This window comes from Rhinolophus ferrumequinum (assembly GCF_004115265.2).
Source record: "Rhinolophus ferrumequinum isolate MPI-CBG mRhiFer1 chromosome 15 unlocalized genomic scaffold, mRhiFer1_v1.p scaffold_54_arrow_ctg1_1, whole genome shotgun sequence".
NCBI classification, from domain to species: domain Eukaryota; kingdom Metazoa; phylum Chordata; class Mammalia; order Chiroptera; family Rhinolophidae; genus Rhinolophus; species Rhinolophus ferrumequinum.
Genome location: NW_022680357.1, coordinates 620560 through 647359, shown reverse-complemented (window position 1 = coordinate 647359; position 26800 = coordinate 620560). Strand labels below are relative to the sequence as shown.

General features: G+C 51.6%; 2 protein-coding genes across 2 annotated transcripts; both read right to left on the bottom strand.

The window, feature by feature from the left end:
- Positions 1–1357: 1357 nt before the first annotated feature.
- LOC117019869 (zinc finger protein 764) lies at positions 1358–11462 on the bottom strand. Its single transcript, XM_033102105.1, has 6 exons — positions 10772–11462; positions 10349–10462; positions 9058–9575; positions 5703–6222; positions 5422–5535; positions 1358–4688 (listed from the first exon to the last, which is right to left on the bottom strand). Exons 1-6 carry the CDS (start codon positions 10959–10961, stop codon positions 3775–3777), a joined length of 2370 nt encoding a protein of 789 aa, XP_032957996.1. The 5' UTR covers positions 10962–11462; the 3' UTR covers positions 1358–3774.
- A 5106-nt stretch (positions 11463–16568) lies between these two features.
- Positions 16569–22640, bottom strand: LOC117019853 (zinc finger protein 689). The gene is made up of 3 exons (XM_033102076.1): positions 22085–22640; positions 21757–21870; positions 16569–20061 (listed from the first exon to the last, which is right to left on the bottom strand). Exons 1-3 carry the CDS (start codon positions 22287–22289, stop codon positions 18908–18910), a joined length of 1473 nt encoding a protein of 490 aa, XP_032957967.1. The 5' UTR covers positions 22290–22640; the 3' UTR covers positions 16569–18907.
- Between the last annotated feature and the right edge of the window lie 4160 nt (positions 22641–26800).

The following is a 26800-nucleotide window of genomic DNA, read 5'->3' as shown; positions in this document are numbered from 1 at the left end:
TGTAGGAGAGCTTGGGCCAGGGCTTCGAGCTGTTCTGGCACCATCATGTCCTCGTGCAAATTCAGTCTCACTAGGACCTAGAGAAAAAGAGTAGCTCACTTTCAGGCAGCATTCTCTAGAACCAGACTTGTCTATGAAATGGGGCTTCAAGCGGCAACCAGCCTCCACCTGCCACTTGCACGCAGCAGTGAGAGGCTTTAAGCACAGGGAAGTCCCTGACGAGGGTTCCAATTTGACCTGGCACCCACTAATCCAAGGTAGGAGTCCTCTGACCTTGTTCTACCACTGTGCTGATGTGGAAGGAGCCCTACGTGTCCCAGGTTGAGCAGCCTCTGCCCACTGCACCATCCCCTGGTGTGCAGCCAGGGCTTATGGTTTAGCCCACCCTTGAGCAAGCCCTCAAAAAGTTCTCCATGGGAGAAGGGTTCCTGCATGAATTGCGCCCACCCTGCACCCAAGGAACAAGCCCTCAAAGAGGCTTTCTGTCATCCTACAAGAGATGCCCCAGTCTATCGGGATTTGAAATACCAGGGAAGAGACCAGCTATGGCACAGGCCCCTTTGGGAAGAACAAAGGAAACAGGAGTCTTCGTATGGCTAGGTCATCCCCTGGCCTGACATTTGGCACAGGCCCTGAGACCAGGCCCTACTCCTGCAAAGCTAAGAGCAGAAAATAACATTTTGTCCAGAGCAGTGGTTCTCTCCCAAGTTTTGCAGTCATGAGATTACATCCCTGGAGATTCTGATTCAGCAGCTAGGGACAGGGCCCAGGGAGCTTGCTACATTTTAAAGGAACAGCACGTGACTCCTGGCAGGAAGGCCTTTCTTTGAATACTGGCCTAGAGCAGGTTTTAGCTTTTTTGGGTCACAAACATCTTTGCACGTCCTGTTCCTAGGAAGATGCACCTAACAGTCCCCAAATTGTTAGGGGTCTTTGGAACTCAAATTAATGCTTACCCTTATTTTAAATGTCTTGGACAAGCTAGGGACATGTGGCCATGGCCTGACCTCTCCCTCTGGCCATCCATATGGATGGGCTCCTTGTATCTGGGACAGACAAGCATTTCTCCTGATGCACCAGTGGAGCCCTAGAACTCTCTTCCCGGTTTAAATTGCTTCGGGTTCTGAGCCTCAAAGACCTGCAGTAGCAGAGAGCAAAAGGAGCCCTACCTTTGGTGGATGTATCTGTGCCAAGAAACAAGGGGCTAAGAAACAGAGTGAGGCTGAGGCTTAAGCATTTCATGATGCCCCAAAATTGATTTCATGGTGGAAAGTTAGGACACGAAGGCGGGAAGCAGAAGAGTTGGGTCTGGTGTTTGGCCCTGAGCAAGGCTTGCAAACTTCACAGCACTCAGAGAAAGCAGTAAGTGTGGCACCTTTAATTGGCAAGCTGAGGCTTGGGTCCAGCTGAGCTGAGAACTGGTGTTGCAAGCCGGGCTTTTCCCAGGCAGAGCTCAGGGTTAGGGGAGCTTCTCTGTACACTGGCTTCTCTGGGGAATTAAAAGCTGGTACAGAGGTCGCTGCCACAGCCAAGATGCCTCTTCTCACACCGTGTCCCACTTATGACAAGGAGGCACACAAGCCAATCCTCCCAGAAAAGCTTAGGGGAAGGAAGGTCGTGGTGGGCTGAGGTTTGAAGATTGGAATCATGTCAGTTCAAGACATGGGGCTACGTTGGGTAAAGGAGGTCAGTGCACACAGGCCAGCAGAAGACCGACCCGTTGCCACTCGAGGTAAAGGTTGTCCTGACCAGAGGACCAGAGGCAGGACCATGTCTGCCCATGGCTGGCTGCTTCCATCACATGGACAGGGCGGGGCTGACCACAAAGGGATCAGATGGATAATGGAGTCTCAAGGTGCTAGGGAGATTCTGTGCAGAGAATAGATGACTACAGTTCCCTCTGGCTACTAAGCCACCATTCCTGGCCTAGTTCCCGTGGGCTGGTGATGGTAGGTACCCAGAGAGTGAAGATCAAGCTTTGCTTGTTTGTCCTGAACTCTGCTCTCAGGCTTGTTTCTCCCTTGCCTTGGTCTGCTACGTGGCCGTTTCATCACTCTTGTACCTGGGCTTCACTGACTCTGAACTGGTCCGTACCCAGTCCAACTCAGTGCCTGGGTGCCCTCAGAGGGAGTGGGCAGAGGCCTCCAGGACCCTGGCCGAGACACTGGTTAGAAATTCGGGAATAGTGAGGTGAAGAGAGCTGTGTACCAAGAACCCTGCCATCTCTGTGTCGCCTTGGACAGGTTGCCCAGCCTTCCGCAGTCTCAGCGTCCCCAACTGCAAAAGGATGGAAGAAGAGCTCAGATCTCTTCCAGGCTGGATCTAGGGTGGCTGAGGACTGAGCGACAGGGCTCTCCCTCCCAGGGAAGCACAAGGACTGGAGGGTGGCCTCAGGGCCTTCACCTTCAAAACCAAGAACTGCCATCAGCTGAGAGTGGTTCTCTGGTGTGGCAAACATGCCACTGCTTTGGGGCAAAGGATTCAGTCCTGACTGGGGTGTCCTCTCCCAGCAAGACGCTCGTGGAGACAGAGTCCCTGAGAGTTTCCAGGCTCTCGGCCTCACGTGGAAAGGTGCTGGCTCGGGTAGTAGATGGCCATCAGCTGTGACTAGTTGGCCATCAGCTGTAACCAGTTAGCCATTGGCCACTTATATAACTGCCGTGGCTGAGCTAGCAAGCGCAGATTGCAGTTAGTAGGTGAGGTGTGTTGGTAGAGAAGCAGACGGCAAGTAGCGGATCGTGTGGCTCCTGCTTCCTGTGTCTCCAACCCAGCTGCCAGCAAGAATATACTGGTATGACTCCCCCATCTATGGCTCTGTGGATGTTCCTTTTTGGCCTCACCATATCCTGTGTTCTTGTGTGGGGAGCGGGACCAGAGACCCTGCATGACAACACCCCCTTCCTTGGGCAGTTAGTTCTGAGGATGAAGTGAGTGGATGGACAACACAGGGCTTTGTGAGCCATAAAATGCGATGCAAGCAAGATCTAAAAGAAAGCTTGCTTTTACTTTTCTCCTGCCACCCTTTCATGTATCCTGAATCCCATTCAGGAAAACTTGAATGCTATAGACCAGAGCTTGCAAAATTGTAATGACCATAGGTGCTCCATGGGTCATGTAAATGAGTGGAAAATACCAGATGGACAGAGCCTGCTTTGCCAGAGACCCGGCCAAGCCCTGATGAGTGCCAGCTGACGCTTGTCAGGAGCTGAAAAGGAGGGGCGGGCATGCTGAACTGGAAAGCAGAGGCTCCGGCTCCATCCAAAAGGGCAGCTACCCCCAGCTCCCTGAGCTTAGGTCAAGTTGTCAAATCTTTGGACTTTTGTTCAAGAGAAACCAGAAACCTGGACTTTTGTGTGAAATCTTAACCAATCATTTGTAACATTTTAAAATGCTGGCTAGGCCAAAAAAATAAAAATAAAAGATAGCTGTAAGCCTGATTCAGTACATGGCCATCCATTATTAACTGCTGCAGTAAGAAAACAATGGGTTCCCCTCTACCATCATCCTCTCAGCACCTCTAAGCCGAGAAATGGCCTTTTCTTCTACTGGGGTGCTTACCTGAACCCTAACTCAGCAAAGGAGGCTTCTGGAGTCTGGGACAGGAGGGAGTAAGATGCCAGTAGATCAAGCTGGTGAGGGCCTAACATAAGATGGTTTTCATCCCCCAGGTCCAGTGCTGGCTAGGAATTCTCTGACCTTCTGGAACCACCAGAGGTTTAGGACCAAGCCCAGGTGGGGCCTCAGGCAATGTCTAGATCTTCACTCTTTGTCTTTTCACCCACACTCCTGGAATATCTCTGGGTAGTGCTGGAAGCCCACCGGTGGGTCCAGGTCCCCTTGGCCAGGGGCCAGGGGCACAGGCAACCCACTGGGACCCCGGCCCCTGCGCCCCCCGGCCCCAGGCCGATGGACCCACTGGTGCTTGGCCATGGCTGACTTCTGGCCGAAGCACCTGCCACACTGAGGACAGGGATAGGGACGTTCCCCACTGTGAGTCCGCCGGTGCGCCACCATCTCAGAGCTCTGCCGGAAGCAGCGCCCGCAGTCTGGGCACGGGTAGGGCTTTTCGCCTGTGTGGGTGCGCACGTGGCGCCGCAGGTCTGAGGCATGGGCAAAGGCGCGGCCGCAGTCCGGGCAGGGGAAGGGGGTCTCGCCACTGTGGACCCGCTGGTGCTGGTAGAGGGCTGAGCTCTGGCTGAAGCAGCGGCCACAGTCAGCACAGCGGTAGGGCTTCTCCCCCGTGTGGACCCGGAGGTGGGTGGTGAGGGCAGAGCGCTGCGTGAAGGCCCGGCCACAGTCCAGGCAGCGGTGGGGCCGCTCCCCACGGTGGATAGCCCGGTGCTTGCTCAGAGACGAGGCCTGGCTGAAGCCCTTGCCACAGTCAGGGCAACAGAAGGGCTTCTCGCCCGTGTGGGTGTACAGGTGCTCCACCAGGGTGGAGCGCCACGCAAAACTCTTCCCGCACATGTAGCAGCCGTGACGCCGGTCAGCCCTTGGGACAGGGGGATGGGCACAGAATGGGGGGCGCCCCCGGCGAGGCCCCTTGGGAAGCTGCTCCAAACTATATGGGGTTCCGGCCCAAGGGGGACTGACAGCCTTCAGCCCAGAAAGTTGCGCGTCCACGGAAAGCTTCTTCCTCAGTGCCTCGGTCCCGCCTCTTTGTCCTTTTTCTTCTTCATTTCTGGAATCTGCTGGGATATAAAGGGAGAGCTCAGCCCCTGGCTTATCCTGGTCCTTGAATCCCACACCCCACAGGGTGACGGAGAAGCCACCTTCTGGGCCCACAGCTGCCTCGGGGACTCAGCTTTGTGTGAACAGGGAAGGTGGAAGTGACACCTTCCCCAGCTGCAGAGGACAGAGAGAGTAGGAAAGAACGGGGCATTCCACCCCGCCTCAGGGCTGGGGAAATGGCTGATGGGAGAGGCGGACGACCTTTCAGCTGGATCAGGGAGGATGAGTGAATGGATGCTTGAGGATGCTTCAGGAACAGCACAGAGAAGACACATGAACTTGTCGGGCATCGCCAAGTTCAGAGGGGCTGGGCATTGCACAACAGGTTGACAGGATGAAATGGAAGAAGGAAACACTGGAAGCCAAGAGAGAGGAGGCTGCCACAAAAATACAACAAAAAGAAAGTAAACTAAAACAACACAGGAACGGAAATGCAGGCAAACGGGAGGGGTGACTTGGAGCTCAGCAGAGCTTTGAAAACAAAAGCCAGGAGAGGCTCAGATGTGCAGGAGCTGGGAGTGGAGAGGCAGGTGTGCCAGCGACCTGCACCCCAGCAGGGCCCAGGCATAATCACCTTAGATGGGAAAACAATTCAGGGAAAAGACTGATGAGGGTATGGAGCTGGCAGAGGACGGCAGGATGGGTCCGACCCAGAGGCAGTCCCATGAGACCGAGTCCCCAGTACTTCACCTGTGTCTGCTTCTGTCAGACACTCTCCCATCTCCGGATCTCGGGCATCTGGACCCCACAGTTCAGCCTCTTCCTCCACCCAGGAGATGAGGGCGGGCTTGGTGCCTCGGAATCCTGGGGGAGAAGAATGCCCACTCCAAGCTGCGGGGGGTGGGAGGGCGCCTCCACCCCCACCCGCGCAGCCCGGACGTCCCGGACGTAGGGCCCCCCACTCGTGCAGGGCCCCGAGGCTGGGCAGGGTGGTCAGGGACGTGGGCCCAGGAGAGCGTTGGGGCTCTCACCGAGCGCGCCCAGGTGGCCGTAGGTCTCGCGCATCACGTCCCGGTACAGAGCCCTCTGCGCGGGCCGCAGGCACCCCCACTCCTCCGGGGAGAAGTACACGGCCACGTCCGCGAAGCTCACGGGCGCGGGTCTCCTCTCCTCGCGCGCGGCCCCATAGGGTTCCTGAGCGGGCAGCAGGGCCGGAGGCGGCGCCATGTGAAGTGCCAGCCCCGGCGGCGAGCCAGAGGGGCCCCTGGGTCCGCGAGGCTTCACGTGATCGGGAACGTCTGCCCCGCGGGCTCGAGGGTCGGGGCGCGGCCGGGAGGCCGGGGCGCAGGAAGAGGCCTCTCCAGGGCCCACGCGGGGGCTAGAAGCTGAGTTGGTGGCTGGAGGTACAATCAGGACGGGAGGACGCCTTCCTGAGCAATGGCGGCAACGCGGCCTCACGTTCTTGGCCCTGAAGCAGTTTGGCCCAGAAGACGCCACCCCAGGTATCCGGATCGCTGGGCCGCCTGCCCTCAGCCAAAATGGCCGCGCCGGCTACAAGTGAGGGAGCGGGCGCCCCGCCCCCATCTCCTCCTCCCCCGGGAGCCGGCGGCCGGGGCGGAGCATCCCACCGGCGACATCCCCGCCCGGGTTTGGAGGACCCACCGGCGCGGCGGGAGGTCAGCGACTGGCCCCCGCTCTTCCAACCCTGACACGGCCCCTCCGCCCTTGGGACTTCGGACGCCATTTTTCGTGGCCAGGACGTTTATAATTGGGCTTCGGCCCATCACTGGGTGACAGCAAGCAGCCTTTTCCCAAAGTTGAGGGTAAAAAATGTAGTGGGTGAAAGAGAACCTTCTCTATTGGAAGCTATTTGGAGCCTGAAATTCTGGGAGCTTCTATTAATATTTCAGGAGATCGTGGGGGCAGCTGGAGGAGGGTAGGGTAAGGTCTGAGAAAGGTCAGAAGGGCCTGTTTCTGCGAGCTTACCTTCCCCTCAACATGCCCTGCAGACCCCCCCCCCCAATCTACAGAAGGTGCCAAAAAATGTCTACACATTTTAAGAAAGGAAAAACTATTACAATTATAATAATATATACCGACAACAAAAGATGAATACAAGTCGCGTATATACATTTTTTTGGCACCACCGTGTAGGGACAGAGCCCCAGAAAGCAGTTTCCAGGCTCTCGGCCTCACATGGAAAAGTGCTGGCTCGGGTAGTAGATGGCCATCCGCTGTTGCTGGGTGACCATCAGCTGTTACCGGTTAGTCATTAGCCACTGATACAACTGCCGGGGCTACGCTAGCAAGTGAGGTTAGCAAGCAGATTACGGATTGCGGATCGCCGATCATGTTGCTCTTACTTCCTGTATCTCGCCTGGCCACCAGCGAGACTGGGGTGCAGGAAGACCCCGCGTTGGAGTACTGGCGGATGTTTGCTTTTGTGTCTCGACCAGCTGCCATCGAGACTATAATGGTATGACTCCCCTATCTATGGCTCCGTTGTTGTTCCTTTTTGGCCTCACCATGTCCTGCGTTCTTGTGCAGGGAGCGGGAGCTGAGTCCCTGCATGACACCCCAGTATTTGCCTTTAGCCCAAGCTTGGTTCCTGACAGGCACCTCTTCATGACAGAGCCACCTGCCATCTTGTCCCTGCATGGATGGCCCACAAGCACCTCGGATTCGGCATGGCTCAACCTGAAGTCATCCCTTTCTTCCCCCAACTGGCCCCTCCTGGCGTCTTTATCTCACCATATGGCACCAACTCTCCCCATCATTTCTACCTCCAAACCTCCGCCTCTCACTGGGCACATTTACCCACCTTCGTAAACAACCTGCCCGAAGAAGACATGCTTTTGTTACCAGAGAGGGGGCCCTTCTCAGCGAGATGTCTGGGCTTGGCTCTCACACTGAGGGTCCAAACCAGTGGAGTCTGGGCAGAGTCCAGCTAGCTTCCCACACCGGGGGTTGAACCCGGGCCTCAGGGAGGAGAATTGGGAATCCTAGCCGTTTCTGAGGCAAGTTAGTATGAAATCAGGCAGTTAGAAATTCCTTGGTAGACTGAGCCTACAAACAACAAAAACAGAACTCAAGACAACCGTACCAGGACAGAAATATAATCAATCATGCTCTGGGGCAAATGGGTTTGTTTCAGTGGTCCCCCCAAGCTGAGCAGCAGAGCGAGTCTGGGAAACACTGTATCCATAGGCACCAGCACCCCAACATCCCCCTCCCAAGTAGAAATAAAGATATGTAAACACGAGCTTTTTGCCTTAGCTACTGGGCATCCCAGTTTCGGGTACGCCCTCCTGCTCGGGAGCTGTAACTCTTTGCTTACTATAATAAACCGTCTTCCTGGGCCACTCTTTGCCTCTCCTTGGTCTGCGGATCCATTCTGCGGCTCTATGAGACTATGAACCCCGGCATTCACTAAGCAACATCCTTACATCACTACATTGCCTCTAGCTGGCTATTCTGCTCTGTATTACACGTCACCTGAGCCCGACCCGTGTTCTGTCCAGATCTGACTGCTCAGAGGAGGTGGCAGAAATACCTGGGCTCTGTGTCCGTTTCCAGCTTTGCTGCCTTAAAGCAGTGAAACTGAAAAAATCACGTCATCTCTCTGAGCCTCCGTTTACTCATGTGCAAAGCCTGGCTGTCGATATCCATACCCAGCCTCCTTAGGCTCTTTACACTTTCGCAAGTGCAAAATGTTGATACTTCACTCTTTCAACAAATGTTTATTGCACATTTACTATGTCGTACATACTATCTTGTTAAAATTTCATTCTTCACGTTAACCCTTTCCTTTGAGGTAGATATAGGTAATCCTCATTTTACACGCGAGGGACAGAGTGAAGCTCAGGAGGGCCTGTAACCACCAGCTGTGCCCTGGGGTGAGTAGCAGAGACTAGCTCTGTGCCTGGGCTCCTGGGCTTCTTCCACTGGTTTCACTTCCTCAGCTCCCTGCTGGTGTCAGTTAGCCAGGGCTTGACCGTGGCCTCCATCTGGGCCCTGGGCCCCCTCCCCAGGCCTTAGGCCCCCTCAGCATTTACCTCCCCTGTAGATAAGCAGCAAGGGTTTTTTGTTGTTGTTGTTGTTGTTTTTGAGGCAGTGGAAAGATCTTGGTTGCACCTGCTACTGAGATAACACTGAGAAAAGTCCAGCGTTTTACTCTTCTGTTTTTTCAGAAAGACTGGGGAGAGGTGTGTCAAATTTAATCTATTTGAATCTTTACAGGCACTTTCCTTTTTACAAGTTTGGAAACTTGAGGGAAGCCCAAAGGATGAAATCCGGTTCCCAAGTCCCTGACGTAGCGGCCTCCCTCAGGGCCCGGTCAGTCCTTCGCGCCAGGTCAGGCTCAAGCCCGCCTGCGGAAGTCACTCACCCGCACTCCTCAAAGATGTCGGGGTAGTGCCGGAAGAGCACTGGCGGGTCCCGGTCACCTCGGACAGGGGCGCGAGGCACAGCCCGGATGCCCGGCCTCCGCCCCCGCCGCCCCCCAGAGCAGGACCGGTGGATCCACTGGTGCGCTTCCACGGCAAACTTCCTCTTGAAGCGCATGCCACACTCGGGGCAGGGGAAGGGACGCTCCCCTGAGTGCATGCGCCGGTGGCTGACCAGCAGCGATGGGTAGGTGAAGCGGCGGCCGCAGTCTGTACACACGTGGCGCCGCTGGCTGGCCTGAGCGTCACCGCTAGGCACTGGGACCGGGGGCTGCGCACCTGTGCTCTGCACCCACGCAGCTTTCGTGGGTGGCTGCGCTCCTACCGACGCCTTGCCGATGGCCGAGTCAGGGTTGCGTTTTATCAGCTCTCCAGGCCTCGCCTTCCCAGGAGTCTTTCTGGGTCCCTTGGCTCCTGGTCCTTTTTCTGGTGCCTCTTCCTTCTTGTTTGGGGCATCTCCTGAGAAATAGGAATGAACTTACATTTTAAAACACATTGGCTTAGACGGGCTCAGGTTACAGGGTGCTTTGACCTAAAGAAGTGCCAGAAAGGAAACCTTAGTGATTATCACACAGGCTTTGAAGGACGGTAAACAAAGTTCAGATCTCTCACGAGCGACTGATCTGGGCCTGGGTTCCTCCTGCGTCAAATGGGAATCATAACGGTTTCTTTTCAGGGTTTGGGGGAGGATGAAATCAGTAGAAGCAAGTTAATACTTAGTAAGCGCTCAGTACGCAGTAGCTATTAGTACTGTGTTTTCTCGATTTTTTTGTAGGGTAAGCCTTTTACAGATGAGGAAACCTAGTCGCCGGAGAGGACTCCGCTAGGGAGCCGGTGCGGGGAGAAGAGCCAAATTGCCGATTACTGGGATTTTGTCATGTGCTACTTTGCTTTGCTTGAAGAATGTGAAAGGTGGATTTGAAGCCACTTCCATTCTTAGGAGTTTTTAGTTGTTACTGAAAACGGGAGAATGGTGTTTTCTAACACAGGGACCTGGAAATCTGAGGCTAGGACTTGGGCTCCTGATTTTCCTACTCTGGTCTGAACATTATGACTTGTCCAACGTTCTGCAAACTTTGTACCAGTTCTGCCTTTTTTTCTCCTCTATTATCCAACATCGGGTGGCTCTTTCATTCCTTTAGAGGTGCTGGGAGTGGGGATCTGAAAGAAAACATTGCCAAACCGGAAGCCCTGGAGCGCCAGGTCGGGGGAGACTTGGGACAATCCCTCACCTCTCAGAGCTCCTCCCACGCTTTCCCCCTCCTCAGGATCCTGGGCGGCGGGGCTCCAAGCCTCACTCTCCTGTTCCATCCAAGAGATGAGGGCTGGTTTGGGGCCTGGGCATCCTGGGAGAGAACAGGGATCACAGTGCCAGCCTGAGAGGCTGCCCTGGGAAGATGGCATCCCCCTGCCAGGGTGAGGGCACTTCCTCAGAACTTATGCTCAACCTGGACTTATGCTCAGTGCTCCTGCCTGAAGGAAACAGATGCGGGATGGAAGGTTTCCCAAGGGGGTACCTGAAGTCCTGGGAAGAGGAGGTGGCTGGTTCTGTTGGTGGAATGGTTTGGGATTAGGGCTCACAATCCTCTGGGTCCCTCCATGTCATCTCCTCTGTGAACCCCAGTTTAGGAGGGGGGCTCTGACCCGGGCCTCACCGAGCGCGCCCAAGTGGCCGTAGGTCTCACGCATCACGTCCCGATACAGAGCCCTCTGCGCGGGCCGCAGACACCCCCACTCCTCTGGGGAGAAGTACACGGCCACCTCGGCGAAGCTCACGGGCTTCTTGCAACCAGGCCGGGTCTCCCCCGCTGTCAGCGCCGGGAGCGGGGCTGGGGGCGGCGCCATGGGGCCTCCCAGCCCCGAGCAGAGGCCGCCTTGTCCCCGGAGCAACCGCCTCCCCGCCCTCGGCTCAGCTTTCGTCGTCTGCAGGAAGGGGTCCCCAGGCTGCGGGCCCTCCCAGACTTGGCGTCCGAACGCAGCCGAGGGAACCGAAGTAGCAGGGACTGGCTACTAGGGATTCGGGGATTCTGATGGGGACAAACCAACCCCCTCGGTGTTTATTCACTTCTTGGCCATAGATACCCGGGTTGTGGGACCCGGAAGGTGCCTTTAGAAAATATGGCGACATCCTGGCTTCAGCTGTCACTGACTGCTCTTAAGGGCGCCGTCCCTTGATCATATCAAACATGGCGCCCGCCTGGCTCCTCTGGTCTCCTCGTCCACTTGCCCTCAAATAGAATGGCCGTTGTAGGTGGGTTTCAGGCGGGGAGAGGGAACGGGAAGGAGGTCGAGGAGAGCCTTGCTGCCTTCAAGAAAAATGGACGGGCCGCCGGCGTTCAGCACCTCCCTTTGCCGACACAGCACGGCGGCGGCGATTGGCCCCGAGCGCCGGAAGCGACGGCCATTGGCCCCGAGCGTCGGAAGCGGCGCGCCGCGCAGCCTGGGACGCGCGGGCCGTTTGAAAAACGGCGCCCGCGTCCCCAAGTCTCCGTGCGCTTGTTCTGGATCCAGTAGAGAACCCTGTCGTTTGTGGAGCTCAGGATTGTGGCCCCCACGGTCTTCCCTCCCTGCCTCTCGACAGCGGGGTCTGGAATCTGGTCCCCAGTCCCTGCGGAAAAACGCACACCCTGCCTACACCCTGTGGACAGGCGAGGTAGAAGCCAGGTGGCAGTTGCAGTTGGGACCCCAGCTTCGGAGCCCACCCGACTCTTTGCATCCGCGGCTGGGCTCCCTCAGTCTCTGGACTGGAGCATCGGGTAGGTTGGAATTTGAATGGGGAAATTTTAAATTTTTCCAAATGAATTAATGCACATAGTTAAAAAAAAAACACATGGTACAAAAGGTTTTTAATGAAAAAAAGCAATCCGCTGTTCCCTAGAGGCAACACTTCCAACTCTATTAATTTGAATGGTTATTATACATACAGTAAAATGCACAGATCTTCCGTGTAAAAGTCTCCGAGTTTTGACAAATGTGTACAATCGTATGAACCATCACTCCAAACAAGATATGCACACTTTCCAGTCAATACACAATTTTTTTATTGTGGGAAAATACACATCACATAAACCGTTACACATCAGCCATTTAAAACTGTACAATTCAGTGGCATTTAGCACATTTATAATGTGCTACCGTCATCACTACTTTCTTTTTTTTTTCCCCCTTCTTCCACCTCCCCCTCCCCACACACTCCGGTTCAAGCCGTTGTTTCTCAGTCTAATTGTGTAGGACACAGCTCCCTGGCCCAAGCTGGTATTATGAGCCTTGTGCTCCCCCTCAGTGGGCGGTCAGTCGTGGGTTGGCCACTCACGGCAGCTCAAGGCAGCTGTCACTGGCTACGGGCCTGAGTGGCTGCTGGCCGCTCATGGCGGCACATGTAACCCACTGCAGTACACAGCACACACAGCAGCCCAGGGCTGCTCACGCAGCCCAGCTCCAGGGAGAGCTGTTGTTCACAATCTTGCTGTAGAGGGCGCAGCTCACTGGCCCATGTGGGAATCCAGCCGGTGGCATTTAGCGTTGGGAGTACAGTACTCCAACCGCCTGAGCCACCTGGCCGGCTCCGAAAAACACTTGTTTATTCAGGTACCATGTTGTGAATTGATTCTCTTTGCACTAAGGATGGATAAGACTTATGAAGATGGAGCTAGCAGGGTAGCTCAGTTGGTTAGAGCGCGTTGCTACTAACACCAAGGTTGCTGGTTTGATCCCCGCATGGGCCACTTTGAGCTGTGCCCTCTTTTTTTTCCAAGAAAAAGACGGAGCTAGCAACAAACCTGGCTGTTAACTAGTCAGATTTAAATAAACTTTCAAGACTAAAACTCTTCCATCATAAGTGGCTGATGTCATGTTGTTTTTCCTGCCAATCATAAAAATACAAAGATGGTCTTGCTTTCCAATTGTTTTATTGCCTACCAAATTGTAAATGTTCAGGACTCAGGATTAGATAATTATGAGAAGTTATAGAATATACAGGAGATAGTTATGGTTCATACATTTTACTTATCAATGAAGGGTGCATCTGAACTTTCAGGGAATTGCTGATTCAAAGGGAAGACTAGTGTTTTAAGCCATGTATCAATTTAAATTATTAACATTTTCTCCCAAATCCACGAGAAGAATTGATATATCCAAAAGATATACCGTATTTTGTATCTTCAAGTTGCCCAGTTTTGAGAAGCATGGTCTTAAGGTCTTTTATTTATTTGGGTGACATGGTAGACAGAATAATGGACCCCAAAGATGTCCGTATCCTGTCCTAAGATCTCTCTGAAATCTGTGAATACATTACATTGGTGAACAGGACTTTGCAGGTGTGATTATGGAATCACTGTGGTCCTAATGAATGGGAGACAGGAGGATCAAAGTTAGATTATGTGACAACAAAAACAAAGATGCATTGATGGAAAGGTGCCACAAACCAAAGGATGCAGACAGCCTCTAGAAGTTGGAAAAGGCAAGGAATGGATTCTAGAGCCTCTAGAGAAATAGTTTCTCAGCCCTGTAAAACCTGTTTTCAGACTTCTGACCTGAAGAACTGTAAGATAATAAACCAAGTTTGTGGTATTTTCTTAGAGTACCAATAGGAAAGGAATACAGGTAACATTGTTGAGTAACTCTTTCTGAGCTTTGTCAAGTACTGTACTGAGTGTGGGAGCACTCTTCCAGCTCTGAATTCAAGAATTGAAGATCTAAAAGAGAAGCAGTTCTTAAAAACATGCTGCATGAAAGAAGCCTTAGCTCAAAGAATACACACTGTATGATTACAAATATATGAAATTTTATACAGAGAAAACAAATCTATGGCAGGAACGAAATTAGAACAGTAGTTGTCTCTTGTGAGGGAGTAACTAGGAAGGGACATGAGGGAACTTTCTAGGATGATGGTAACGTTCTATATCTTGATATGGGTTTTGGTTACACAGGTGTATACATTTGTCAACACTCAGCAAATATACACTTAAAAGTTGTACGTTTTATTTTAACTAAAAATGAAAAACATGTAAACCAAATATTGAGTTCTAGTTAATGAGATATATGCTGAAATGTTTAGAGGTGAAATGTACTGATATTGAGAGTTTCTCGGAAATGCATCAAAAATAATACAGACCAGTAGAAACACAAAGCAAGTAGAGTAAAATGTCAATGGTGGAATCTAGGTGGTGAGTATAAAATTCTTCCCATTTTACTGTATGTATGAAAACTTAAAAAATAGAATGTTGGGAGTAGAAAAGAAACAAACTTAATATTGCTTAGACAAAGCACGATTAATCATGTTAAAATGTACAAATAAGTGGCATTTAGTGTAGTTACAATGTTGTGCAATCACCTCTCTACTTTCAAAACTTCATCACTAGAAGGATTTTGATAGGGATTACAGTAAATCTGTATATTTCTTTGGGTGGTACTGTCATCTTAACAATATTAAGTCTTCTAAGCCATTTCCATTTATTTAGATCTTCTTTAATTTCTTTTAGCAGTATTTTATAGTTTTCAGTATATAATTTTTTCGCTTCCTTAGTTAAATATATTCCTAAGTATTTTATTATTTTTAATGCTATTATAAATGGAGTTGTTTTCTTAATTATCTTTCTGGATTGTTCGTTGCTATTATATAGAAATGCAACTGATTTTTGTGTGTTGATTTTGTATCTTGGAACTTTGCTGAATTCATTTATTAGCTCTAACTCTGTGTATGCATGTGTGTGTGTGTGTAATTGAGTTTTCTAGATATAAGATCATGTTATCTGTAAATAGAGATAATTTTACTTTACCTTTCTAATTTGGATGCCTTTTATTTTTTTGCTTACCTAATTGCTCTGGCTAGAACTTCCAATATAACATGGATAATATTGAATAGAAGAGGCAAAAGTGGGTATCTTTGTCTTGTTCTTGATTCTAGGGGGAAAACTTTCAGCCTTTCATCGCTGAGTATGTTAGCGATGGAGTTTTCATATACGGCCTTTATTGTGTTAAGGAAGTTTCGTTCTATTTCTAGTCTCTTGAGTGTTTTTATCATGACAGGATATTGAATTTGGTCAAATTCTTTTTCTGCATCAACTGAGATGACCATGCTTTTCCCTTCATTCTATTAATGAGGCATCTTATATTGATTGATTTTCATCTGTTGAACCATTCTCAAATTCCAGGAGCAAATCCCACTTGGTCATAGTGTGTAATCCTTTTAATGTGATGTTTTGGTTTGCTAGTATTTTGTGGAGGATTTTTGTATCAATATTCATGAGGGATATTGGTCTGTAGTTTTTTTGTGTCTTTGTCTACTTTGGTATCAGGGTAGGTGCTTTTAAAATATATTCTGGACACCAATCCCTTTTCAGATATATGATTTGCAAATTTTTACTCTTTCTGTGGATTGTCTTTTCACTTTTTTCAAGGTGTCCTTTGAAGCAGAAAAGTTTCAGTTTTTATGAAATCAATTTATTGATTTATCTTTTTTGGGGGGGGTCATTTGTGTTTCAGTGTCATAGCTAAGAAACCATTGCCTAATCCAAGAGCACAAAGATTTATGCCTATGTTTTCTTCTGAGAGTTATAGTCTTACCTCTTATATTTAGGTCTATCGTCCACTTGAGTTTGTTTTTGTATATGGTTGAAAGTAGAGATCCAACCTCATTCTTTTGTATGTTGTCCAAGCTCCATGCAACACGAGACCCCTGGAGGAGCATCTACTAACACCTACTTTATGGAGTTCTTGTGAAAATTAGATTGGAATGTATAGAAAGTACCTAACGTACTACATGGTACATCATAAATGCTCAACGCAATGGCTGCAGAATGAGCCGAGTGGCTACAGTTAACCTGGGCGACTGCTTCAAGAAATTTAGCTGGAAATAGGAGATGGGGAAAGTTACCCATGTTTTTAAAGACAGATTTTAGCATGTTTATAGGCTGGGGAGGAGAGAAAGATAAAAGATGGAGCCGAGTCCCTGAGGGGCAGTTGGTGAAATCCACCCGCCGCGATTTTGACGAGCGTTGTATGAGGGGCTTCCCAGAGGTGGGCTGGAAGGAAGTAAACACAAGTGATCACACTGGCAAACTGGGAGTCGGAGCAGGGAGTTTGGAATGTTGAAGGACTTCCCATTTGATACCTTGTGTTTTCTTGGCGAAGGAGAAGGTATTCACTGGCTCTAGATACATGGACGATGTAAGTAATACCGAAGGTTCACCTGAGGTTGGAGATCAGGGAAGGTATCGTGGCTGACCCTCCCAGCAGCACTGCCCTTGTTTTTCTTCGTAGCCTAAGTACAGCCATGAAGGCTGATGAGAGATGAATCCATATTGGGGCTGTGTATGAGTTAGCAATCGTTTGATTGCAAGGAAGACTCAACGAAACGTGAAGCCGAAGGGGGAATTTACTGGAATCTCCCACTGAGTACTGGGCCAGGGTCACAGCTGCTCAAAAGATGGATCTGAGCCTGAAGTACTTTGGGAAACCCCGAAGTTGTCTCTCATCTGTGCCCCCCCCCTCCCGAGACCACACAGTGGAGCTTGGCCACCAATGGCTCCCCAGCTTTAATGAGTTACAGTCAGGCCCAAAGAAAAAGGTATAAAATTCCTAGGTAAGGAAATAGGTCAGCCTGGTGATAAGTAGGGAAAAGAGCCAGTTCTAGAACAGGAGGCTGAGCAAATATCTGATAGTCTCTGCTAGGGTAGGGCAGGCAGGTCTCCATTGGATCTATAAAAATGTCTACTCGGTCAAGAACTAGATTTATTTTATAAACAGTAATTCCACAAGGAACATAATTCATTCATCATTTTAATGAGATCCAATCTGGTCTGACCCCTGCCTTGGGGTAGCTCATCATCCAAGGAGAAACAGTTACAATGCAACTTGCTAAACACCAGCAGAACAGAGGTAATTACAAAAGCTGTGTTCCCCAGCTGCTCCCCCTCTCTGCGGCTGAGACCAGGAGCGCTGAAGGAAGCAGTAATGGGGTAGGGGGGTGGGGACTCAGGTGGCTGGAGCGCCCTGCTCCCAACTCCAGGGTAGCTGGTTCGATTCCCACATGGGCCAGTGAGCTGCGCCCTCTACAGCTAAGATTGTGAACAACAGCTCCCCCTGGAGCTGGGCTGCCATGAGAGGCTGCTGGCCAGTGTGAGGGTGGGCAGCCGGGAGAGCCCTGTGAGCGGCCCCACCAATGACTGGCCACCGACTGCCTCAGCCAGGGGGAGCACAAGGCTCATAACACCATTATGGGCCAGGGAGCTGTGTCCTACACAACTAACAATGGCTTAAACCAGAATTGGGGGCAGGCGGAAGAAGTGGGGAAAAAAAGAAGTAACAGGGATAGGATGACCCCTTCCAGCTGTTGGAATATGAGAGAAGTCATTTGGTGCAGCTCCCCAAGGCAACCTGGCCGGCCTGTTCATTCAACTCTGTAAAGCTTTACTGAGCCCCTCGGTCAGGGCGGGTGCCATGACGGCACCTCAAAGATTAGGACACACTGCTGCGTTCTAGAACTTACCTGAGAGGGCAGGCTGTTTCTGCTCTGCATTCAATTACCTAACTTTCTACCCTCCCTGAATGGCCTCCGGCTCATTTCATGAAAATATGTTGACTGAGGACTCCTGGAAAATTCTATGCTGACGTCTCCTTATTCTGATGAGAATCAGGGAGGAATGAGACCTAGTTCTTAAAGATTTTCCAACCACTGGCTGCCTGGAAATAATGTAAATCCACCAGGAAAACTACCAGCCAGTCCCATTTTCCCTTCTTGCTGCTAGCCCACACCTTCCCTGCTTTTTCCTTAAGATCAATCTTTTCCCAAAGCTCCCTGCACTTATGTCCCAGACCCAACCTGAACCGACTTTCCAAACACAGTGTGCAGCAGACTTAGCTTCACAGCACGTGGTTTTTGTTTTTTAAAAAAGCTGGGTACAGATGCCACTCCCTCACCCCCAAATCCAATGCAACCTAGAGCTGTTAAAACAAGTACAGACCAAGGAGGTTGTACACTGAGGTGCTGGCTGACTTTGTATAAATGACCCTTTAAAAGGGACACTGAAGAACCAGCACTTGTTTGGAGAGAGATCTTGTGTAGGAATTGAAACCTTGTCTTTAAGGAATGACCGATCAAAGTAATGCTATTTAACCTGAAAACGGGGGCGAAATAGTTGTGATTAAGTTATCTGCAGGGCTGCCATATAGAGGAAGTATTAAACATACTGTGGATAAGGCTTATAGGGAAGGAGAATGTGGCACTGACCACCTTCTAAGGATCAGCTATCCCAAAATGAAATGACCTGCCTTGTGAGGTAGTGAGCTCCCTGTCAAGGGAGGTTTTAAAGCAAGGGCAGAACACCACTTGGCAGGAGTGTTGTAAAAAGGGGCTAACCCAGGTTTGTTTACACCTGGAATGAAGAGGCAGAGGAGGGCAAGATCCTGCCCCCCCATAAATGGGATTCTCCCCACCATATGCAAGGGGACAGGTAACCCCTGTATGCACAAACTAGAAAGGCAGATGGCTCCTAAAACAGGTGGGGAGAACTTCTGGCCCTGGTGGCCGAGCACAGAAATTCTCTTAGGGTAGGGTAGCTTGTTCAACTTGAACCAAATGACGTCACCTCGCTTACTATGTGCGTCTGTTAGATGTCTGTTCTAACAGACGCACATAGTAAGGCAGCCAGTGCGTTGGAATACTCAGTTGAGGTCTATAGTACAGACCTGGGTTTTAGTCCTGGATCTGCCCTGTACGACCTGGAGCTTCTCCTTCCTTCTCTGCGTCTCTCCTCGAAATGAAATGAACTCAGAAGACAGTCCTCCCCATTCTAAAAGGCGTTGCCCTTCTGGTTGAGCCCCTGGAGAGCAGATCTAGGGTGACACTTGTGGACGGCCAGAGACCACCTCTGGCGGAAGGCACGGCCACATTCGAGGCAGGGAAATGGCTTCTCGCCGGTGTGCAGGAGCTGGTGCTGCGCCAGGTGGCTCCACTGGGCGAAGCGCTTGGAGCACAGGTCGCAGGCGTAGGGCCGCTCGCCCGAGTGCACGCGCCGGTGACTGGCCAGCAGGGAGGGGTAGGCGAAGCGGCGGCCGCAGTCCTCACACGCGTGCAGCTTCTCCTCGGTGTGCGTGCTGCGGTGGATGGCCAGGGAGCCGCTGCGCCGGAAGGCACGGCCGCAGTCGGGGCAGGGGTAGGGCTTCTCGCCGGTGTGCAGCAGCTGGTGCTGGAGCAGCGTGCTGCGCTGGGAGAAGCGCGCCTCGCACTGCTCGCAGGCGTAGGGCCGCTCCCCGGAGTGCACGCGCCGGTGGCTCACCAGGCGGGAGGACGAGGAGAAACGGCGCTCACAGTCCGGGCACGGGTAGGGCTTCTCGCCGGTGTGGATGCGCTGGTGGATGACCAGCGCCGTGCGCTGGCGGAAGCGGCGGCTGCACTCCAGGCAGGTGTAGGGCTTCTCCCCGGTGTGCGTGCGCTGGTGGATGGCCAGCAGGGACGGGTAGGCGAAGCGACGCCCACAGCTGGGGCACTGGTGGGGCTTTTCACCCGTGTGCGTGGTCCGGTGATTGGCCAAGGAGCGACTCCTCCGGAAGCAGCGGCCGCAGTCAGGGCAGTGGTAGGGCTTCTCCCCGGTGTGGATAACCTGGTGCTGGGACAGGTTCTTACGCTGCGAGAAACGTTTGCCACACTGGTCACAAACATAGGGACATTCGCCAGAGTGTGCCCGCCGGTGACTGACCAGCAGCGACGGGTAGGAAAAGCGGCGCCCGCAGTCTGGGCAAGGGTAAGGCTTTTTCAGATTCTGGGCACACTTGTGGCTTTCCAGGGCCGGGTGATCAGGGAACGTACAACCGCAGTCAGTGCAGATGGGACCCCCAGACGTCTGTCTGGGGATCAGGCGTGGCTTGCTGGGCTTCCGCCCTCTCTTCCCCTTTCGGGGTGCCTCCTTGGGTGGGAATACTTCCTTCTCGCCATTCTTTCTGGTTCCTACAGGGACACAGTGAGACATCACTTGAATACTGGGCTCCTACTCTTGCCTGTTACAGTGTTATAGGTTACAAGACAAACAGATTCAGCCCCCATCTTCAAGGACTGTTAGTGACAGATAACGCAGTGATACATAGTGCGATGGAAATACGGAGAGAATTATAGCAGCCCCTCCCCCAACTCAGAGAAGCTGGGGGAGGTTTCTGGGAGGGGATGAAGCTGACTTTAAAAAGTAAAAGTTTGTGAAGCGGTAAGCGTAGGGCGGGACATGGAAACAAAGGAGCAAGCTGGCAGTGACTAGGTCACAAGGCCCTCTAAGCCACTGGTTCTCCAAAGTTTATGGTGATTGAATCATTTGGAGGGCTTATTAAAACAGACTGCCAGGCCCTACTCCCAGTTGGGATTCAGCAGGTCGGGGAATTTGGAAATTTGCATTTCCAAAAAAACCGATCCGGAGACCAGCTGCTGCTGGTCTGTGGCCCACACTGAGAACCACTGCTATAAGGAGCTTGGACTGTGTTTTACCCAATGGTTCTCAAACCTATACATACATCGAAATCAACTGTGATTGTTCAAACACAAACACATTCCTAGACATCCATAAGAATATAAATAAGTGGTTCTGGGACGGGGTCCAGGAATCTGTACTTTCATACCAAGTTCCCCAAGTGACTTAGATATAACTAAGGCTGTCGGACAACCTGTCCTGGCAAAAAAACTGAGTTTTTTTTATGTGTGTGTGGGGGGGAGGAGGGGAACAGGACTTTATTGAGGAACAGTGTGTACTTCCAGGACTTTAACAAGTCAAGTTGTTGTCCTTTCAATGCTAGTTGTGGAGGGCGCAGCTCAGCTCCAGGTCCAGTTGCCGTTGTTAGTTGCAGGGGGCGCAGCCCACCATCCCTTGCAGGAGTCCAACTGGCAACCTTGTGGTTGAGAGCCCAGGCTGCAACCAACTGAGCCACGTGGCCACCGGGGAGCTGAGCGCAGCTCATTGATTTCATCCTAATTGTGGAGGGCACAGCTCGCTGGCCCATGAGCGAATTGAACCGGCAACCCTGTTGCCCAGAGCTCACGCTCTAACCAACTGAGCCACCCGTCTGCCCAAACTGAAAGGTTTTAAGCAAGGAAATATCACGGTCAGATCTGAACCTTAGATAGCCCTGGTCTTAGAGAATCTGGCAAGAAATTCCAACCCAGAGAATTCTCTGAGTGGTCTAGGGCCTTCTACCTGAATGGCATAAACCAGAGCCGGCTTGGTCCTGGGCAGAGGGCAGTGTGTCTTGCACCGATTAGGGGAATCTGTTAGATGGGCAGAAAGAGGTCCCTGCACCCCAGGCAGCTGCTGTCCAGGAGATCCCTTCAACCGAAACACAGACAACTCAGAGAGGTAGAAGGTGTCTCTGTCAGAGCCCAGTTCCCAGGAGGCTGGTGGCCGGGATCCTGCGAAGCAGGCAGGAGGGTAGCTTCTTTTAAAAGACCACTGATTAGAGAACTGCAGGTGGTTACTTTGCAAACTGACATGAATCTTTGTGTGGTGGACCCACCCCACACCATGATAAACAGTAGCTGGAAACTGAAAATGAACCCAAGAAATGAAGTGCTACAACATGGGTCACGGGTACCCCTCGCCACCAAAACTCTGTCTGGACTGAGGGATTAGAGCCTGCGGGCCCTCCACGGGCATTTTTCACTCACTTCTTTGGACTGTTACCCCCCGTGGGCAATCCTGCGGATCCAGGGCAGCCGGTTCCCAATCATCGGTATTTCGTTCCAACCAGGAGATGAGGGCTGGTTTGTGACCTGCGCACCCTGGGGAAGGAGAACCAGTTAGAGGTCCTGCTCATACGTAACGCTGGGTAAATATCTACCCAGTGGCACCTCCTGCCAAGCCCCCGTCCTCGTCCCTGCCACAACCTGGTCGCAGGCGAGGACTCTGGACATTCTGGACTCCCTGCCCCCCACGCCCCCCTCCAAGCTCCTCCATCCCTTCGGCCCCGCGGAAGCAGACTGGGCCGGGCCTCACCGAGCGCGCCCAGGTGGCCGTAGGTCTCGCGCATCACGTCCCGGTACAGAGCCCTCTGCGCGGGCCGCAGGCACCCCCACTCCTCCGGGGAGAAGTACACGGCCACGTCCGCGAACTTCAACCCCCTCGGCTTCCTTCCCCCTCTCCGGCCCGGTCCGGCCTCTCCTGGTCCCCGTGCGGAGAGCGCTGCCGAAGGCGGCGCCATTGGACCCGCGAACCCGGCGCCACGGCCTTCCCCGTCCCAGCCTCGGCCCCCGGCGGGTCCCGGGATTCGAGCCCCCGCTGGACCTGGACTGTGTCTAGGGGAGACCCGGAGGGAATCGCAGTCGGCCGCCTCCGGGGTTAACGGAAACCTCTCACTGTTATTCAGGAAACTCCTGCCCGAACTTGGGCGAAAGGCACCGGAAGATGCCTTCGGGGAAAATGGCGGCGCTGCTACTGCACCGCCTTTGCCTGCAACACAGGCAGCTTCCAGCTATCGATTTTATTGACCGGAGCGCCATGCCGGCTTCCTACCCTCTTTGCCCTCAAGTGTGATGGCGCTGCGATAGGCTTCATGCCCTTTCCCTCCCCCCATTGCACGCGGTCATTGGGCGGTGGCTGAAGACCGAGCGTTCTGATTGGCTTCTGGCGAAAGCCCTTTTGGACAAAGCCATCGGAAGCGTTAGGGCAGGAAACCGACCCGGTGGTGTCGGGTGACTGAGTCCGGAGGCAGCGAGCGGCGGCGTGTCCGGGGATCAGCGAGCGGCCGGTTCTGCGGCAGGCGCTGCCGGGTTGAGGGAAGGAAGGATGTGGGCGAGGGAGCCACTCCGGCTCACCCAGGCCTGAGATGCCCCTTGGCTCCTTTTCGTGGCTTTCTTAAGAGGAGCCTTCGCTTTGGGTAATGGGGAACTTCCTCGTTGCCCTTTTGGGAAGGGAATTAACGTTAGTGCTTCCTGTGTGCAGGCACCTTGCCCAACATAGTATACATTTTGTCTTGTTTATTCTTTACCGCCATTGCGTGGGGGGATGGTTATCACCCCAGTTCCACTGATGAGGAAAGATCTCAGAGGGATACTGCTTGCTAGTTAGTAAGGAGAGGAACAGATTCAAACGCGGGGCTGACGGCGCCGTTGTTCCCATCACTCTGCCCTCTTGCTAACTGAAGAATCCACCAGAGCTCCTGGTCTCTTCTCGGGTTCAATCTTCTTTCTTTTTTTTTTCAGTTACAGTTAACACTCAATATGGTATTAGTTTCACATGTCTAAGATTCAATCTTCTGCATATCTCGCCAGACTTTATTTTGACATGACATTTGTTCCATGTACAGAGAACACAGTGCTGGTAGTTAGGAGGGGCTGCGTCACAGAAATAACTCCTGGTCCCTGTTCTGAATGGAGTTTAGTGAGACGTATACATTCACAACTAATAACAGAATGATACAGCACGTATGGGAAAGGCATATTGGAAAGGAAAATTGCTGATGGAACTAGTAGCATTCACACCATTTGTCTGTCCCCACTTCTGTGTAAGTGTGGTGATGCAGAGTTTTGCCAGCTGGACGGCGTTTCCCAGGGAACTGGGAGCAGAATATAGCGTTTGCTACATCTCTTACCTCAGCTGGTGACATACACCTCTCTCTCTCCAACCCATTAATATTTTAAAGCACCTACTATGGCCAAAGCACTACCCCAAAGCCTACAGGGAATAAAGACAAGTAATGTGACAGGAAAGCACAAGATAACAGACATTCCAGAGAAGATGATTTTATCCAAGGAAAAGAAAAAAAAAACTGCAGGGAAACTTCACCAACTTCTACTCTGTCCTAATGACAGTGACTTGATTGAAAAAAACTACTGGGGTAATAGGTGGAATGTCAAGATTGCCGAAATGAATAAGATAGAGCCCCTCTTCCTAAGGACTTTTCAGACTGATGCATCACGTGGGAGATGAGTTTGGTCTGTGAAGGTAGGATTTAAGGAGGGCAGTGGTACTCATCATATTTATTTGTTGAATAAACAGCTGAATTCCATGGCCGTAAAGATCTCTGGCACAAAGCCCAGAATTCAAGAAAATTCTGAATATGAGGAGAATGATGCTACTTTCTGATGTAGCAGAAGATACACCTATAGTAAAACTGAAGGACGGAAGGGTAGGTTGATACCAGCTATTGGAGGGCTTCATCCTGTTCTTTGGGGCGCTCTAAATGAGTCTAGAGAAACCGATGAACTTCCAAGCATGTTTTAGGAAGATGATTCCAGTAGTTTGCAGGATGAGCTGATAACTTTGTCCCTACTCTTTCTGCTACACACAGTTCAGTTTGGAGAAATAAGAATGTAAAATTAGGCTGCTATGGGAATAAAAAGTAAAATCAATAGCAAACCATTTCCTTTGGAAGGAAGAAAGTGACTAAACAGAGGAGGCTGAAAAGAATCACACTTCCTCCGTGGACATCTTGTCTACATGGTAATGACACGCTGTCACCCGAACAAGGAGAAGATGCTGACATTGAACAGGAAAGAAGATTAAATACTGAGATGAGAGAGTGCCGGGCCCTCTTTCCACATCCAAGAAGTAGAAAGGCAGGCTGGACTGAAGTTGAGCAGCTTTCCCAAAACCTGTTAGTAAAGGCAGGAATGAGCTTTGAACCTGGAATGTCCTCTACATTGCACTGTAGCTGTAAACTGGGTGAAAGGCTTTGAGATTCCTGTCTCCTTGTTTCATGTTCAGGGAGGAAAATGCCTGGAAGTGCAGCCTTCGGTTTTAGTACACACAGACCTCACCCTGTAGACTGCCTGGAACCTAATCTTTGCCTAAGATGTCCCAAAGCCAGACTTGGACAAGCAGTGTTAGTCCTGGGGTAATGATAATGGAGTCTCACCATTTCTTAACAGATTCATGTAATCAAGTTCCAACCTGTTCCCTTTCCGAGTGAGGTAACTTACTGATACATTTCCGATTATGTCCTGCTGTGAGCAGGGGCCTTCGATTCACCCACAGACCTTGTCACGTTGTACGTCTTCTTTTTCCGCCCCCCCTGCCCCGGCCTGCTCTGCATGGCCACCATTTGAGGAGGAGGGATGTGATCCATCAGCAGCTGCTGCACAGCACTGACCCAGGTCACCCACACTCCAGGAGTTTATCTGAGAAATAGTGGACATGCCTGGGGGTGCTGTCCCCAAGCTCAGAAGCCTGGCACAGGGACTTCCCAGAAGGTCTCCCATACTCTGCCTCACCCTCTTTGCTAATGGATCCACGGGTGGGCTTTCAGAGCATACTTTCTCTTGAAGCGTTTCCCACACTTAAAGCCGGAAAAGGGCTTCTCATCAGAGTGGACACACCTGTGGCTGAGCAGAAGAAAAGAGTGGGAGAAGCAGCTGCCATACTGTGGGTGCATCTGCCAAAGGAGCCTCTGTTGGAAGCAGTGGTTTTGCTCACCAGCTGGTGCTGGAGAAAGTTTTCCTGGCTCTAAGGGTGCCTGGTCGCAATGGCGCTTACGACCTGGAGAGGGAGACACACGACACACAAAGGTCTGGGTGCCTCGGGCTGGAAAAGCCCTGATGGAGACAGCAGCCCGCGGGCAGCTGATTCCTCACAATAGGGGCAGACCTCACTCCTAGCTCAGTGTCTTCTATAAGCACCTGAGGGCAGGACGGTAGGCCTCTTGCATAGTTCACCTCAGGTGGCAGCCTTATTTCTGACATATTTGTCTGTGAAGTTTTATATGGGATCTACTATGAGAAAGCCACAGTGGCATGACACTCCAGGGAATTATGAGACAGTCTGTCACCTCTGAGGTGAGCACAGAAAAAGGAAAGCACTGTGTCATGAAGAAGAGAAGAATTTGAAGGAGAAGGCGGGGGCAAAGTGACAGGGGGGACAGAGCCAGGAGTGCAGTTTCCAGGCTCTCAGCCTCACGTGGGAAGGTGCTGACTCAGATAGTAAATGGCCATCAACTGTGATTGGATGGCCATAAGCTGTGGCTAGTTGGCTGTCAGCTGTCACCAGTGAGCCATTGGCCACTAATATAACTGCTGGGGCTACGCCAGCAGGAAAATGGGGGCTAGCAAGAAGATGGTGGCTGGCAAGCGTGGATTGCAGTTAGGACAGCAGGTTGCGGATCGTGTGGCTCCTGCTTCCTGGGTCTCCAGCCCAGCCGCCAGCAAGAATATAGTGAGTGGTGTGACTCCCCTACCTATGGCTCCGTGGGTGTTCCTTTTTGGCCTCACCATGTCCTGCGTTCTTATGTGGGGAGCGGGACCAGAGACCCCGCAGGCCGCTCTGCACGACAAATGGCGCAGCGAGCAGGGTCTCCCGCGTGATAGGAAGAATGGTAAATAGCTCCCAACTGGCTGAAACATGGAGAAAGAACTTGAGAAATTACATTAAAAGCAGTTGTTTAAAACAAGGATGATTAGATACCGTCCTGCCTACAATATTCAGAAAACTCTACTGTCTTCAGTAGAGGATGGCTACTATAGAAGAAGGAGAAGGAGAGGAAAAGAACAAGTGCTGGCGAGGATGTGGAGTAATTGGAATTCTTGTGCACTGTTGGTCAGAATCTAAAGTGGTGTAGCTGCCATGGGAAACAGTATGGAAGTTCCTCAAAAATTAAAAATAGAATTATTTTATGATCCAGCAATTCCATTTTGGGTATATGCCCCAAAGAATTCAAAGCAAGGTCTTGAAGAGAGATTTGTACACCGATGTTTATAGCAGCATTATTCACAACAGTCA

Coding starts and splice junctions, on each gene's coding strand:
- LOC117019853 (XM_033102076.1), bottom strand. CDS start 22,289: ATGGCGCCGCCTTCGGCAGCGCTCTCCGCACGGGGACCAGGAGAGGCC. Junction 21,871..22,084: donor CGGCCACCTGGGCGCGCTCG/GTGAGGCCCGGC, acceptor CTCCTTCCCCAG/GGTGCGCAGGTCACAAACCA. Junction 20,062..21,756: donor GGGGGTAACAGTCCAAAGAA/GTGAGTGAAAAA, acceptor GTGTCCCTGTAG/GAACCAGAAAGAATGGCGAG.
- LOC117019869 (XM_033102105.1), bottom strand. CDS start 10,961: ATGGCGCCGCCCCCAGCCCCGCTCCCGGCGCTGACAGCGGGGGAGACC. Junction 9,576..10,348: donor CGTGGGAGGAGCTCTGAGAG/GTGAGGGATTGT, acceptor CCTATTTCTCAG/GAGATGCCCCAAACAAGAAG. Junction 6,223..9,057: donor ACATCTTTGAGGAGTGCGGG/TGAGTGACTTCC, acceptor CCTCACTTGTAG/CCGGCGCGGCCATTTTGGCT.